This window comes from Anticarsia gemmatalis, chromosome 11 (genome assembly GCF_050436995.1).
Source record: "Anticarsia gemmatalis isolate Benzon Research Colony breed Stoneville strain chromosome 11, ilAntGemm2 primary, whole genome shotgun sequence".
In the NCBI taxonomy this organism is placed as follows: Eukaryota; Metazoa; Arthropoda; class Insecta; order Lepidoptera; family Erebidae; genus Anticarsia; species Anticarsia gemmatalis.
The window spans coordinates 2,582,794-2,597,248 of NC_134755.1; the positions used below are offsets into that span (position 1 = coordinate 2,582,794).

The 14,455-nt window shown below is 35.2% G+C and overlaps 1 protein-coding gene across 1 annotated transcript in view; it reads right to left on the minus strand.

Moving 5' to 3' along the window:
• The window catches only part of LOC142976389 (E3 ubiquitin-protein ligase RNF19B-like), a 51,344-nt gene that overhangs the window by 4,955 nt on the left and 31,934 nt on the right, over positions 1-14,455 (minus strand). The window contains exon 3 of the mRNA XM_076119705.1: positions 222-402. Within this exon, the coding sequence (XP_075975820.1) occupies positions 222-402 (181 nt within the window). The remainder of the gene's footprint in view (positions 1-221; positions 403-14,455) is intronic.

A 14,455-nucleotide genomic window follows, 5' to 3' on the forward strand; every position in this document is an offset into this window, starting at 1 on the left:
TCCTTAGCTTACTTAAAACTGATGATTACAAATAAATATTCCGAAACAGTGAGAACAAAAAAAATTGAGTCCGTGGTTTTTTTAAAGTCCTCAATTACGTGTAGCGACTAACTAAAAGTTTTTGTTCTGCAATCGGACTCATAAAATGTTAAAGGTGATACTGATTATGAAACGAAAACCTAACAAGTGAAAGTTCAGAAGAATAATATTATGTTTCTTACCAGAGGGGTGCATGCTCTCGTGGCAGACTGGACAGTTGACGGGCACCCTCGCCTCGAAGATCTCGATGGCGAGGTACTGGCGCAGGCAGGGCTCGCAGCAGCGGTGCGCGCACCACGCCAGCCGCACCATGCTGCTCGCGCTGAACATAGACAGACATAGCGGGCACTCCAATACATCGCCCTGGAAACAAAGAAAAGAAATTGTTAGCATTTGAAGTTCTTATGCCCGGTTCCTGAGGTACATTTATCAGTAGTTTATCTATTCAAATTGTCATTTTTATATAAGCTTAAACGCTATTGAATGGATAAACTACCGCTAAATGTACCTCAGTAACCGGGGGTTAGAAATGTAAGTTTAGTAGCAAGGGATTAAGGGATAATCTCTGAAGCTTCGTAATAACTGATAACAGCATCCTTGAGTAATAATAATTAGACAACCTTTTTTTATTCAAGAAAGGTCGTTAATAGAAATCTTGCGGGGCAAAGTTGAAGGCATAAGTTCAGAATATTTTTCTAAGATTCTCATTTGGCTGACCCCAGTATACTGTAGACTAAGAAACATGGAACAGCAGATTTTTATATTTTTCTGAAGATAGCCAAGGTTACCAAAAAATATAACTATTAACGGTTAGCAATACCAACAATTCAGTTCCCTCGCTAGTTTTATGACTAAGTTTATTGACAGCAAACTATACAATATTTCAATCACATCCTAAGCTTTCTTGGTGCTCATAAACATACTGGCTTCTATCCAAGTATGTTGGGGTTTCCACTCTAACCGTATTCAGTTGATTTACGCACAGTGACTATCATAGCAAAGTAGTGTTGACGTTAGGTCAGTAGTACTGGCAACATTTAGATGGAAAGTACAATTATGTATTGTTTAAAATCAATGTAATGAACATAATGTATGTACCTCTTTTGCTAAGATTTTTTATTTCAAATAATATTTTTCTTTAGTTGGCTAACTTAGTGCACCCGAGTTTGTTGAACTATACTCATTATTTCTTTAATATGTGGAAAACGTTGTGAGCTTCATACCTATTTGCATAATGATGATTGTTTGTATTCCTTAAATAAATAAACATTTTCAATGACTATTCATAATTTTACAATTTTCACTTTATTTGAGAGGAAAAACTACCCTACAAATCTGTGTTTTTATTCAGAGTCCAATAATGTTGTTGTTTTGTTGTTGTACTCGAGGAAAATATATATCGAAATAAACTTTGTTTTGATCTAAAGTAACAAATTGTGTTTGTTGTTTTTCCTTTATCCAGTGCGAGGTGGAATCCGTTAACGAGCCGGCTGCTGTGACCGGTTGTCTTGACGTCACAACATCACAACGCGCCAATTATTGTACTAATACGAGCTGTATATGACACCAGAGTGCCCCGATACAATACGCGTCATGGATTCACTTATCTTGTACACAATTTATATAATAGTCATGTTACATTGACTGTCTGTCTAAGTTAAAAACATGTGTTAGTCACAAGAGTCTAATAGGGAAGCTGCTTGCAAAGGTCTAGGTTCTCAATTGTTTTCAAAGTTAGGGCACATGGAAAATATTATGATCCATCGATGACAAGTCAAGGACCACTTCGCTTGCGGTCGCAGTAAAAGAATTCAATTGAGTTAATATTTTACTTTTATGAATAAAATACAACATTTCACATTACGCAAGTCATGTCCGTGTTTGAGCATTTCATTCTTAAAGGTCCTTCTTGCGTGACGAATCTCCAATGTTGTCATAATAATTCGACGAAAATCGCCCGTGACGCAGACATCGAATCGAATAACAGACTAGGTACGAAGTTTAACTTCACAATATCATTTAGCAACTATAAATATGCATTAAAACTTTCCCGTAAAACATTTTTTCCTTGTTTATAATATTACTAGAGGAGGTAATACCCATCGTGTGTAAAAGTGAGCAAAACAAACTTTTCCTCATTATAAAGTGCGTATGATTCGCCTCGACGTATGCACAGTAAAAATGAAAATAACTGCTTATTTAACACTGTAAACACGAACACTGAATAGTAATGTACCAAATCTATGTACCGTGGAAACTGTTATAATGTTCTAATGATTGTACGTCGCCGCGGTGGGTCGATGTGAATGTTTACACAATGACTCAATAACTAAATATCCGTAGTCGTTAGTCCAGTTAAAACCACAATGGCTTATATTTTTTTAAGAATAGACTTCATTGCAAATTAGTATAGGTAAAACTTAATACTGTGTTTAATCTTGTTTTCACAAACGAATTCCAAATAACACACCAGCCGAGTATAAGATCAATAAAACTCAACCTAAATTAGCCTACTCACTCCAAAGCTGGATTTAGTTTAATCTTTTAATTCTACTAAAAAGGTATGAAAGTGAAGCTAATCAAATCAAAGCGTTTATTTTCAACTTAAGTCTACAAATCGCCTTTATCTACAATCTGTATTCAAGGCACTTAATCAAAATGTAAAGGGCCGTTCGCATAGTCGAAATGCCCGCGTATTAAATTACAATTTATGTTTTAATTTATTATGTATCGCAATCCAGATTATGTAAATACGCAGTTAACTTTGCATTATTGAGAACACCTGAGAAATAATTGTGAGTATTTTGTTTCATTCCAACGGATTGTAGACCTACGCTATTTCACTATTTTCATATTAAAATGAACGGCTGTACACGTTTGTGAAATGTTTTGTGTGTTGCTTTGAGCTTTTGTGGTGGTGCTAGCAAAGGCTTCAGGAAGCGTTATGAATGTTCATAAGGATAAAGTTTACATCCATTTTTCTCCTTTGTTACGTTTAAAAATTGCTCCCGCTTTGGCTTTAAGGCAGAGCCTGGTGATTTCCAGGAATATCGATGAATGTTATTTTTCTATAGTGTTAATGGTTTCTTAAAGAAAAAATACAGTAAGCGCTAATAAGTAAAATCGATAGGTTAGTGTTTTGAAACTGAATACATCTTCCAACTTCATAGTTAAATTGGTCGATGTGGGCGATCCGTAACTTTATTTTTCTTATGCGTATAAAAATAAGAATTTATCGTGCTTCTTGTTAGTGTGATATAGCTGTGTTATTTAATATTAAACGAAGTGTGTGGAGGTATAAATGAACTTTCAATCCAGTTATTTGGTAACCAAAAGAATGCAAGTTAGTAAACACTTCACGCGTACGCACGTAGATTAATATCGCGTTCATTGGAACTACGAATACAATTACTTTATGGTTGAAACACAAGGAATTGGATCGAATCAATTGTAACGCTTTGTTGTAATAACAATAATAAATTAATGAAACGTGTTTAGTACGCAAGTTCGTTACCCGGTCAGTGCGATCAATGCACTTTTTATCGCCTATGTGGTACTTAGAATTCTGTCCTTCCTCCACGGTTTTTAAAGCGAGTAATCGCCTGTAGTAACCGAAGCAAGCTTTCCTGTAAGCGATTGATAAAACAGGCGCGCCCGACAATTTGTGTCACTGCTTTTTTACTGCGTTCGGCTTCTATTTTTATTTTTTGTCAGTTTAGCCTCAGGAAAATGTTTACGTTTTATTCTTTGGTACGTATTTTTTTAAGCACACAGTTGGTTGTAGTTAAACCGATTCACTTTATAATTGTAGCCATAGAAAAATATATAACATGCGACTATAAAGGTGAAAATCGTAGTCAAAAATCCAATTTCCAAACTGGCGTAAAGAATATAAAATCCACAGGTACAAAATCAGGTAAATATTTACGTGATACGTTTAAACAATGAACGTCTGCACCTGACGTCAAAATCAAGACGTTGTTAAGCATTCGTTTTGTGTGTTTCTATTCTCAACGATACAAAGTTTTATTTCAATTCGCGACAAATACATACGGGTTGTAGCAGTTTATTACATAAATTGAGAGTAATGGACTCCAAGCAGGCTCTCGTCTAACTTGTAGGCGCTCGGGAACGGTGAAAGACATTTAACGGAGCGGAGCATCTTGTCTAATTAGTAATTTACGGGCTGTTGACATCTCTTTCGGCTGGAACAATGGAGGTCGGTCACCCGGACGCCGAGACGTGAAAGATGAAACAGCGCCCTCTACTCTACCGCTAATGCTATGAATGTTCTAAACCGTAGAATTACAAGCAAACATTGGACTAATTTGTATGTATAACGTGTACGTGTTATTGCCTTTGTGTACCGACGTTCATACGACACAAAGTCTTCTAACTAAATGTAAGAACTTCATGATTAAAGTGTATGAAGTAGGATTAACGCGCAAAACCACTGTGCCGCCGTGTATTAACTAGTATTAAGCAAACTTTGCGACATCATAGTTAGCATAAATATGAAATTAAAATTATGCTAATGCGAAGGCTTTTTAAGGTTTCGGAGTTCAATAAAAATATGTTTTCTTGCGTATATTTATAATTTCAAAAGCAATTTTTATTACTAAATTTGTAACGTGTTGGCTCATCATAGAAAACAGGGAAACTAGCTATTTTTGTCATTGTTTCCTAAAAATGCAGTTGCGGCATTTATTGCGCGAGCCTAATTGAAACTTGGTAAAGGTCTTTCGTACTGATTACAGAACAAATATGTTTATGGCGGCAACAAGACCACCTTCACTGGAAGTCATTTATCATAGTCGTAAAAGGAGAAATGATGGGCTGCAGTGCATGTTGGCAAGGTTCGTTATCGTTCATGAATCATGCCGTCAAAGCTAGTAGGTGTTGACATTATTATGTGGCGGTGATCACATGCCACGGGCGACGGCTAATTTATGGCATTTCTTCCATTTTTGTGATGCATGGCTATTTCGACACGTCATTTTCCCTGTATTGATTTACACGTCAGGTAAACCTCACTCATGTATTGTCAAATGAACCATGAAAAGTTGAAAATAAAAGGCTTGCGACTATCAGAAAGTATATTATTAAGAATTCCTAATATTAAAATTGATTCCAGTTTATACTGAAGTGCTACGGCTACGACAACAACCTCACAAACATTTTCTGTTGTAAAGATATTTTTTACTTGTTGATTTTGCTGACATTTAGAAGATACATCACAAGTAATATATTTCCAAAAGGGCTACATAATAAAATAGCAGATGACGACAGGCAGACAGATTACCGAGCGATTCATTTCAAGTACAACCTACCGACAGATCTAACGGATTATTAATGATGCCAGCTTCGGGGAACACCACTCCAATTTACTATTACACATCGCTATCTAGAACCAATACAAATGAGACTATCATTTCTGTAACTTTATCAGTATCGATGTGATTAACTCCCCTTAATTTCTTGAGAGGGTAAACTGTAGGCAATCAAACTGTTGATCCTAGATAGAACTTCCAGTTTTGTTTTTTCTGATGTGGAATAATTAGAAATCCACGATTATTTTACAGCTCTTTTCGGATCAATTTAAAACTCAAAATAATAATATGTTTATGGATCCTAGTGGTTGTAAAAAAGTATTTTATACTCATATTTTTAATCAGGTAGCCTAAAGGCATATATCTAGTCATAGTAATAGTCCTAATGCTTCGTAATGTCTAAACTAGGAACAGCTCATCAACAAGGTAATATTTCAACGTGATTCATTTCTATCGTGTGTAAAATTCTAATACATATAGTTTTGAATGGCAGCGGATGGTAATAAATATGCGAAGGTATGTAAATCCCTTTACTCGTAAAATTACGTTCATTCAGTACATAAAATATATTGTTTCAAGCCTGTTATGATGCAACTGGTGATTGATTTATGAAGAATGGATTGTAGGCAACCTTATAGGACATTTTTGTTGTCTAAGACAGGGACAGTACCTGTTTATCCCTAGGAACAAATCATTGCTTTTTTCTTAGTAATTCCCTAGATACATAGGTCTGTGGTGGTAAATACGTTATACCTAGAAAATGTGTTGATATTTTGTGTGAAAATGTATAGTTTTTGTAGTGGAAAGTATGACGATGGCGATTAAAGTAATGACTTTACAAACATAAAATAAATAATAAATGTAATACGAATGCTAAAGAAAAAAATAATAATTACACCTAACTTATAATCAAATACGACACTTATTTAAATGTTATAGGTACGTATTTAAAAATAACATTATTGTAACGATCGATATTGGTTTTCCAGACCCTAATGAAAATTGCAAAAAGGCAACTCAACAAATCCGGGTCGTCTGAACAAAAAGAGTTAGCACGTGATCCCAACGTGACGTGGGCCAAAGTATGCATTATTAATTAACGTTTATTTTAGAACGGATTTGGACCGATCGACCTAATCACTGAGCGAGAACGAGAGCTTGTTACATGAGGAATAAATTCATCGTATCATAACCATACGTATAGGACCCATACTAATTATATAGAAGTACTTTGGAACTCTCGAAGAACACTTAATTTAGTCCTAAAAAACTATACTTTCACATGACAAAAAGAAAAATCACGCATTTTGGAATGCATTGTACCAAAGCGTGTGTCTGTCACCTGCCAATCACGAAAAGCACGAAACGTTATCATTACTGATAGACACACTTAGATAACGTTTAGAGCATATTTTGTAGATAGATGAAAACTTCTCAAATTAAACGTACCTATCTCTATATTTAATATCGCTAAGGTAACTAGAATTGAAACACTTGTTCGAGCTCCAGAACCTCACCCGGATCGATGTCTAGACAACAAGAGATATCTCCCAAACTTAAATGAGTCTACAGACGTCTACAAATCTCTTTGGAGATTACCCGTGTAGGCGGCTATTTACTCCTTCATTGTGTTATTTAAAGCCTTCACGAAATAGGCCGAGGTCGCACACTTAAAAGGTCAATTTAGTATCAAAACAAATTATAGCAACAAACATATTTTTCATTTTAAGCTGTGTTCTGAAATATCCCACACAAATCTACACGATATTATATTTTCCATGTCGTAAGTAAAGACGTTGTGACTTGTGACAGTACACGCAATTGGAATCTGTCATAAGAGAAGCTATGATTTTATCTCAGCTATGTGTTTTTCATACACATTATATTGGCGTGGTTTTAATAAGAGAGAGCAAATGAGATTTCTTGGAATTGCTATAATGATTTATGTCGCTATTAACTGTGTACAAACAGGGAACATATATTATACGTTTATCAGATCAAGCCTCAACTAATAAAGATTTCACAAAGTGAATGGCGGCATTATACGAATTGCGACAGAAAAATCTTCAACCACAGACTCTTTAAACAGATTTTACAAGAACAAATTGTTCCCTTTGCCAACACATGCCGGGCATTTCCCCATTTAAAGTCTAGACGCTGAATATGGGTACAATGTATGTATCGTATGTATGCATGTGTATGGGCGTTCGATCCACGTACGGCAATAAAGTCCCGGGTTCTTAGATCGTGATTTATTGACAGGTTGTTAACCCGTAGCCTTGTGCGACACAATGACCGTTCATATGAACTGCACGCGACATTCACCACTATATTACAAAGACAAACACAAATAGAGTAATGGTATAGGTTATAATTGAACATACATGCTCATCAAGAGTTCTAGTTTGCGTAAATATTTGCAAGCATAATATACACCTTCTATAATCACCCATGTGGGTATCCCTCGTATTATATTTCACCACAAGATTTACATCTATTGAAAAACTACCAAACACGAAACATCCTATAAACTTTTCCACATTAATCTCGATGAACATGCTCGCCGATATGTAGAACCATTTCCATTTCCCTTTAAAAGAATATCGAGGATTTGATTCGATTTTGTCCTTCGAACCCTAACAAACGATTCCATTTTATCCGCACTTTAAGTTCCTTTTGTCAACCGCCGTTATTCATCCACTCCACGTGGCCAAAGCTCCTCGTGCCGGCCTTTATCCGCCTTCGCACACATCGGTTATTAGAACAGCATTATAAACTTATTTAAATAAAGCTCGGATATTAAAATGCTGTTTATTTCTCTTGAGCTTCGCTCCGAGAGTATTCCATCAGGCGTTTGATGCGTGCAAAATTCGTTAAGCCGGACTAACAATAAAATGATTTTCAATAACAAAAACAAGTTCAGTCATCATATTATGTCATATCCTTATGAGATAATCTGTTGGAAATAAGATATTAACTTGTAATATATGCGAATAATATTCCTTTGTCGTCTGGTAAAAGTCGTAGAGCTGTAACGACGTCTAGGTCGTCGACAAATCGGATAATTCAGTCCGGGTCAGGTGGCGCGAGAGAAAGGCGACGTTGTCTGCATGTTACGACATGGCGGACCACTTTACCCGATAATATTATGTAGCATCATATAAATGTATTATAGAATATACATACATTAACTTACTTATATTGTATATTTGTAATTTAATTATAAAATTAACTTAAATACATAATGTAATGTTTAGTGGAAGTGTTATGTGAGATAGTTATTATGTAGTGACGCGTAGCGCATCTTGAATAAAATAGATGACATCAAAATGTTATGTATATTAAACAAATATCAAAACGTTTTGATTTAGAGAAATCTCCTTCAAAATAAATAGATAGTTCGCTAGTATAATGAAGGTTAAACATAGCAGAATGTTGTATGACTTGTATGTAGCAACCATGTTAATAAGTTAATAATATCGATCGTCGGTCTCGCAGTGTACTGCACTAAGCTAAACAATTGAATATTGAACATAGGTTAAATATTCTATCGACTAAATATAGATAAACAAGGTCGATTTGTCGGCTGTCTTTAAAAGAAACAACAAACCAAAATAGGATGAGACTCGTCTTCCGCGAAATTAATATTCAGATATTAGCACGGCATACGTTACTAGCTAAAAGGATAATGTTTCTTGACTTAAAAATGTCTTAAGACTTTTGTGTACTACAACAAAGAGTATAAATATGATACTTCCGCAGACATCTATATAAGAAACACAATCCGGCGATTTTGGTTACATCCTAGCACAGCAAATTTCTCACAGCTTTAGAAAATCTATTAAAGGAGTAGTTTATAAAAACCTTCAACGTGTATCTAAAGGATATCAAAGCCACGTGCTTCAAGTATTTTTAATCAAAAACCTTCGTATTATCTACCCCTCTCGAAAGTAGATAAAGGTCTGCTTACATTTTAATCCTAAGTAAATATGGATGGTTCACACGGTAATGTTTTCATGCACAAACACGACAATTTATCCAACTTTTAAAAATTATTCATTTTGTAGAGATCATAAAGACACAGACAAATAAACCTTGAGCATAATTTGGAACTCAAAATCCTAGCAAATAAATACACCTTAGTCAATCACACTCAAATAACTCTGCCCTTGCAAAATGCCCAGTTTTTCCCTTTATTACCTTTGAGCGCAAACCCATTTATCAAGTGGAGAACAAAGGGATTTTGTTCGAGGCAAAAACGCGTCAAAGAATATTATAGTAGGAAAACATAAGACCCGCACTTCAGACTCACTATGTGTGTGTTAGAAATAAATTACTCATAAAAGATTCACTGCCTGTTATCTTCACAAAATGTATACGTTTCAATAAGGTTTATTTTGACATAGCAATGGATAAATTTATCTTTTTGACCTACGGTAATATAAACCTAATTACATTATGAAATTCACTGGAGAAATTTTATTAAATGTCTGCATCTTTATCGATATACAAAATGTATACAAGAGTGCAATGGTTGTTAGATTATACAAAAATATGTTGGTCATTGTGAAATCAATTATAACATCAACTACATCAATCAGTGACTAAGAAAACGACAGATTAATATTTGTGAACCTTCCGAGACCGGCACTATGAGTAACCACATTCATTAAGAGATAAGTTACAAAACTTTCAGCGCAATATTCACGGGCGGCGGAGGTATAGAAAATTCAGAGTTAAGAACATTAGTGACTCGCAGGCCTATGCAGCTGACGGTTCAGCTCAGATATATTTGATACAGCTACTTTATTTTGGAATCATACAGAATGATTAATTATAATCTCGATAAACGGTTCATGCCAAGTCTTTCTCCTAAGTTGTCGAAACATCAGAAAACGTCAAATTAATATTTCCATACCTTTCGGGACCACTATGACTAACCACATTGATTACGACATGGTGACAAATCTACGTAACTAATGGCCCTCTATATTATTTCGAAGCATGTTCGTAATTAATGTTAGATGCATCTCCGGTGGCTGCGACATACATTACACTAATTAAATTCTCGCGACTTCGTTCACTAGCATTGTCATACACGCTTCCGGTTACGTTTACACGCCTCATTCTACATTAGTAATGAGATCTTCAATTCAATTTGTAAATGTTCATGTAATATAAGGTGCAGAGAGCACTTTTTAAATTTGATGTAATTTTGTATGAATGTGTAGTTACTCTAGAATTACACAGCTGTAAAGCTAGGCTACGTGAATCTCTGATATTCAACGAATTTAGCCATCAAGCGACCACTGCCATACAAATCAAGTCGCAGGACGAATGTCGGGGACTTGTGAACAAACCTCAATGGATTCTTATAGCGGCAGTCACTTAAGGACTAAAATCTATGAGTATTGGAGATTTTCCAAGCGTTATGTACAAAGAGCCTAATCTATACTAATATTATAAAGCTGAAGAGTTTGTTTGTTTGAACGCACTAATCTCGGGAACTACTGGTCCGATTTGAAAAATTCTGTTAAAATTCTGATTCAGTGTTAGATAGCCCATTTATCGAGGTAGGCTATAGGCTAATATATCATCACGCTACGACCAATAGGAGCAGAGTAACAGTAAAAAATGTTACAAAAACGGGGAAAATTTTCGTCCATTCTCTAATGTGTCGCAAGCGAAGTTGTCAGCAAGTTATAAATAAAGGTGTTATTAGGACTTTCCGGTCTGAAATTGAAGGTATGAAAGTCATAAGAAACGTTACTATGGAGTTGGTTTGTACGTTGTAATTAGTACATTTCCGAAAATATGACTCTATGAGCCTTTTGTGATTAATAAATATGCAGATGCACTATAAAATAACTTGTTATCATGGTCAAATTCAACACAGAAATATGTACTCTTATTTAGACACCGTATAAGTACTTAGTTCGCATCGCAACATACAAGAGGTACAACATTCACTACGATCTCTATTGATTGAGCTTCCAGGAAAGGTCGGCGGAGTATTGAGTGATTTACACTAACGACGCTTTCTTTTACTTTGTTTCAATCGAAAGATTAAAGCGACATGTACTGCAATTATCCCTCTATAATGGTAAATAATGGCTATATCGAAAATAAATAAAAAACATTAACTCTTAACTGTGTAGAGCCTTATACGATTGGCTAGTTTCAATGAAACTGGCCGCCCGCGCCGTAGCCGAATATCGGCCCAAGCGGACATTAGTTCAATGGGTAATTTTGTTAAAAAAAGCCTTCCACGACAGTCTAATAGAGTCTCGCTGTTCAAAATTAATAGTACTTTTTTCATTCATGACATAATGGTTACATCTTTGATTCTCGACATACATAATATGAAGGCAATAATTGCATAATATTCTCTTTAGCCTTTAAATTTCATCATAGAACGGAGATACAAACGACATTATGACCTCCAGTGTTTGATTATGTGAAAAAAATGCATATTTATAATTTTAAAGCGTTTCTTCAAATAAGAATCAAACAAAACCCATTTATCATAAAATCATATTTTTATTCGCCATTATTCTAATTAAAAGTATAAGGAAATCTTTAATATCAGAGTTTTAATTCCGTTCACTATATTGAGATATAGAATTTCAATCTGCATTCCTCCGAAACAATCTGAAAAGCATATCCTTCTTTCTATAGACCCATTGGAAACTGCCGGTAATTATCGCTTAGAAAACACTCTTCTTAAATCTGTTATACAGTATTTTTCTAAACAAAACTTTACATAACACAGCATCAAGTTACATAAAACAAAAGACCATGTACTTATTAACCAGTGAGAACTAATACGGCACTCGTTAACACCTAACATTGATCAACTTACGTAAGTGTAAGTACGTGACACTTGTATGGAAAGCGATTATCGAAACATTTTCACCTTGCACCCGCTACAAGAATATTCACTATGCTTAATTGATACGAGAAAGCAAGTGCGCGACCAACATAAGTAATATCACGTTTTATTCTTATTACGAAAAAAGAAAATAAAAAAGTAGAGATTTTTTTTCAATAGACTTACTTTGCACTATAAACGAATCAAGACCATAAAATATACCATTAATAAAATAAGTAACTGTCTGTGGATTGCACAAACATAAGGTATTTGTAGCCAGTCAGACAAACAGTTATTTTACAAAAATAAGCCTTTACAACTTTTACACTTAAACCTTCCTCCTGAATCGTCCTATCGAGAAAAAAACTGCATTGAAATCCGTTGCGTAATTCTAAGATCTAAGCATACATAAATACAAAGGGACAAGTAATAATGTATATTGTATATTCCCCGAACGAAAGTCAGGGTGAGCGGATCGGCAGGTACAACCGTGGTGTGGTAAGCAATTAAATTACTGCGCCACGTGTGCCGTATTACTGCAAGTGCTAGAGTCTTTTCATACTTTTTGCATCGTCCACACTTATCTAGTAACTAGCTGACCCGCGCAACTTCGCTTGCGTCTCAGGAAATAATTTTCCAAGTTTTTGAAACATTTTTCGTTCGCCCCTAATGGTCGTAGCGTGATGTTATATAGCCTATAGCCTTCCTCGATAAATAGGCTATCCAACAGTTAATTCTTTTTCAAGTCGCACCAGTAGTTCCTGAGATTAGCGCGTTCAAACAAACAAACAAACAAACTCTTCAGCTTTATAATATTAGTATAGATACACGCTCGCCGGATGCAAGTATACACACCTGTCCTTTTGATATCACCTTGATATTTCATACCTAGAGTTACAGCTACATATTCTGTGATCGTACTGAGTGCTAAGTTGAATACCTCGTAAAGTCTCGACCCGTAACGCTCGCGCTGTCGTCTAACTTGACAGATGATACAACCTCTCCACACGTTCGAGGGATAACGTGTCGACATGCACGGAATTTATAAGATATTTTCTTAAATAAAAATATAATGGCCGGTCGAAATAAAACTGACAGTTGTTAGTCTGAACTTCTGAAGGCGAAGACGAAGTATTAAAAAACTTCTTTCGTAACAATAGTTCACAAATACTCGTTCGGTTGAAATAGAATTTGTTCTCTTATGATGTTCCGTTGTTTGTTCCACTCAAATAACCAGAGCGATTGGTAGACATTTTTCTTTGTACATGTAAATGCACTCAGTCCCTCGATTTTCGAATGTCACGTTTCAATATCAGAGCAACCACAACACATACATTTATTCATGGGCAAACCAAGTTATGAATTTTATATATCAAATAACTTCTATATTTAATACCAAGATCAAAGATAAAGTTTTATATGGAATACTTAAGCTAGTAAAAGAAAACAACATTTTTATCTCGCATAAACAATTCGGTGGATATTTGGCAAATCGCCTGATCTCTATTTTCCTATACGAAATGTTTACAAAGCAAATAACTGTACCTATACACAGTTACTTTATCGTTTCCTGTGTCATAATATTGAGCACGCTTTATTACTACTTTACGGTCATTGAAACTAATAATGTAAAGTTAAAAGATACATTTATATTTGTATACAAGAAATGTATACAAAATTACTTTCTGTAGAGTTGCCAACTATTGCGGTTTTGTTTACTCAACGAATTTTTTGTTGTAATAAATAAACGGCAAGTTACAAGTCAATCAAGATTTGAAAGATTTTCTTCTCACTCGCTAATGAAGATGAATGATAATGATGACCCACTACACGGAGGAGATGCTAGATAACATAAGATCCCGCGTCTAGCGATGATGCAGCTCAATTTGTGCTTCGTAACGAGTTTCGATTCTCTTGAGAATAAGTATAGCTTCCGTTTCACAAATTATTGATCGTAATAAAATCGAACAGTGTAAACAGAAAGTGATTGCAGCGCATAATTACGGTGAAAGTTACAATTTTCTTATTTTTTGCGCTTCAATGACACGAATGATTTCCAAAACTAATTTTTATCTACGTTTATCATCGAAAGCTTTATTTCGGAAAGCCCGCGCTGTATTGCCGAGCAGGAAAATTAGTTAGAGAAAAAGGCCAACGTGATCCTCAAATTAAATAAGGCAGACAAACGCCTATCGTACCCGAACGTGTGCCGCGT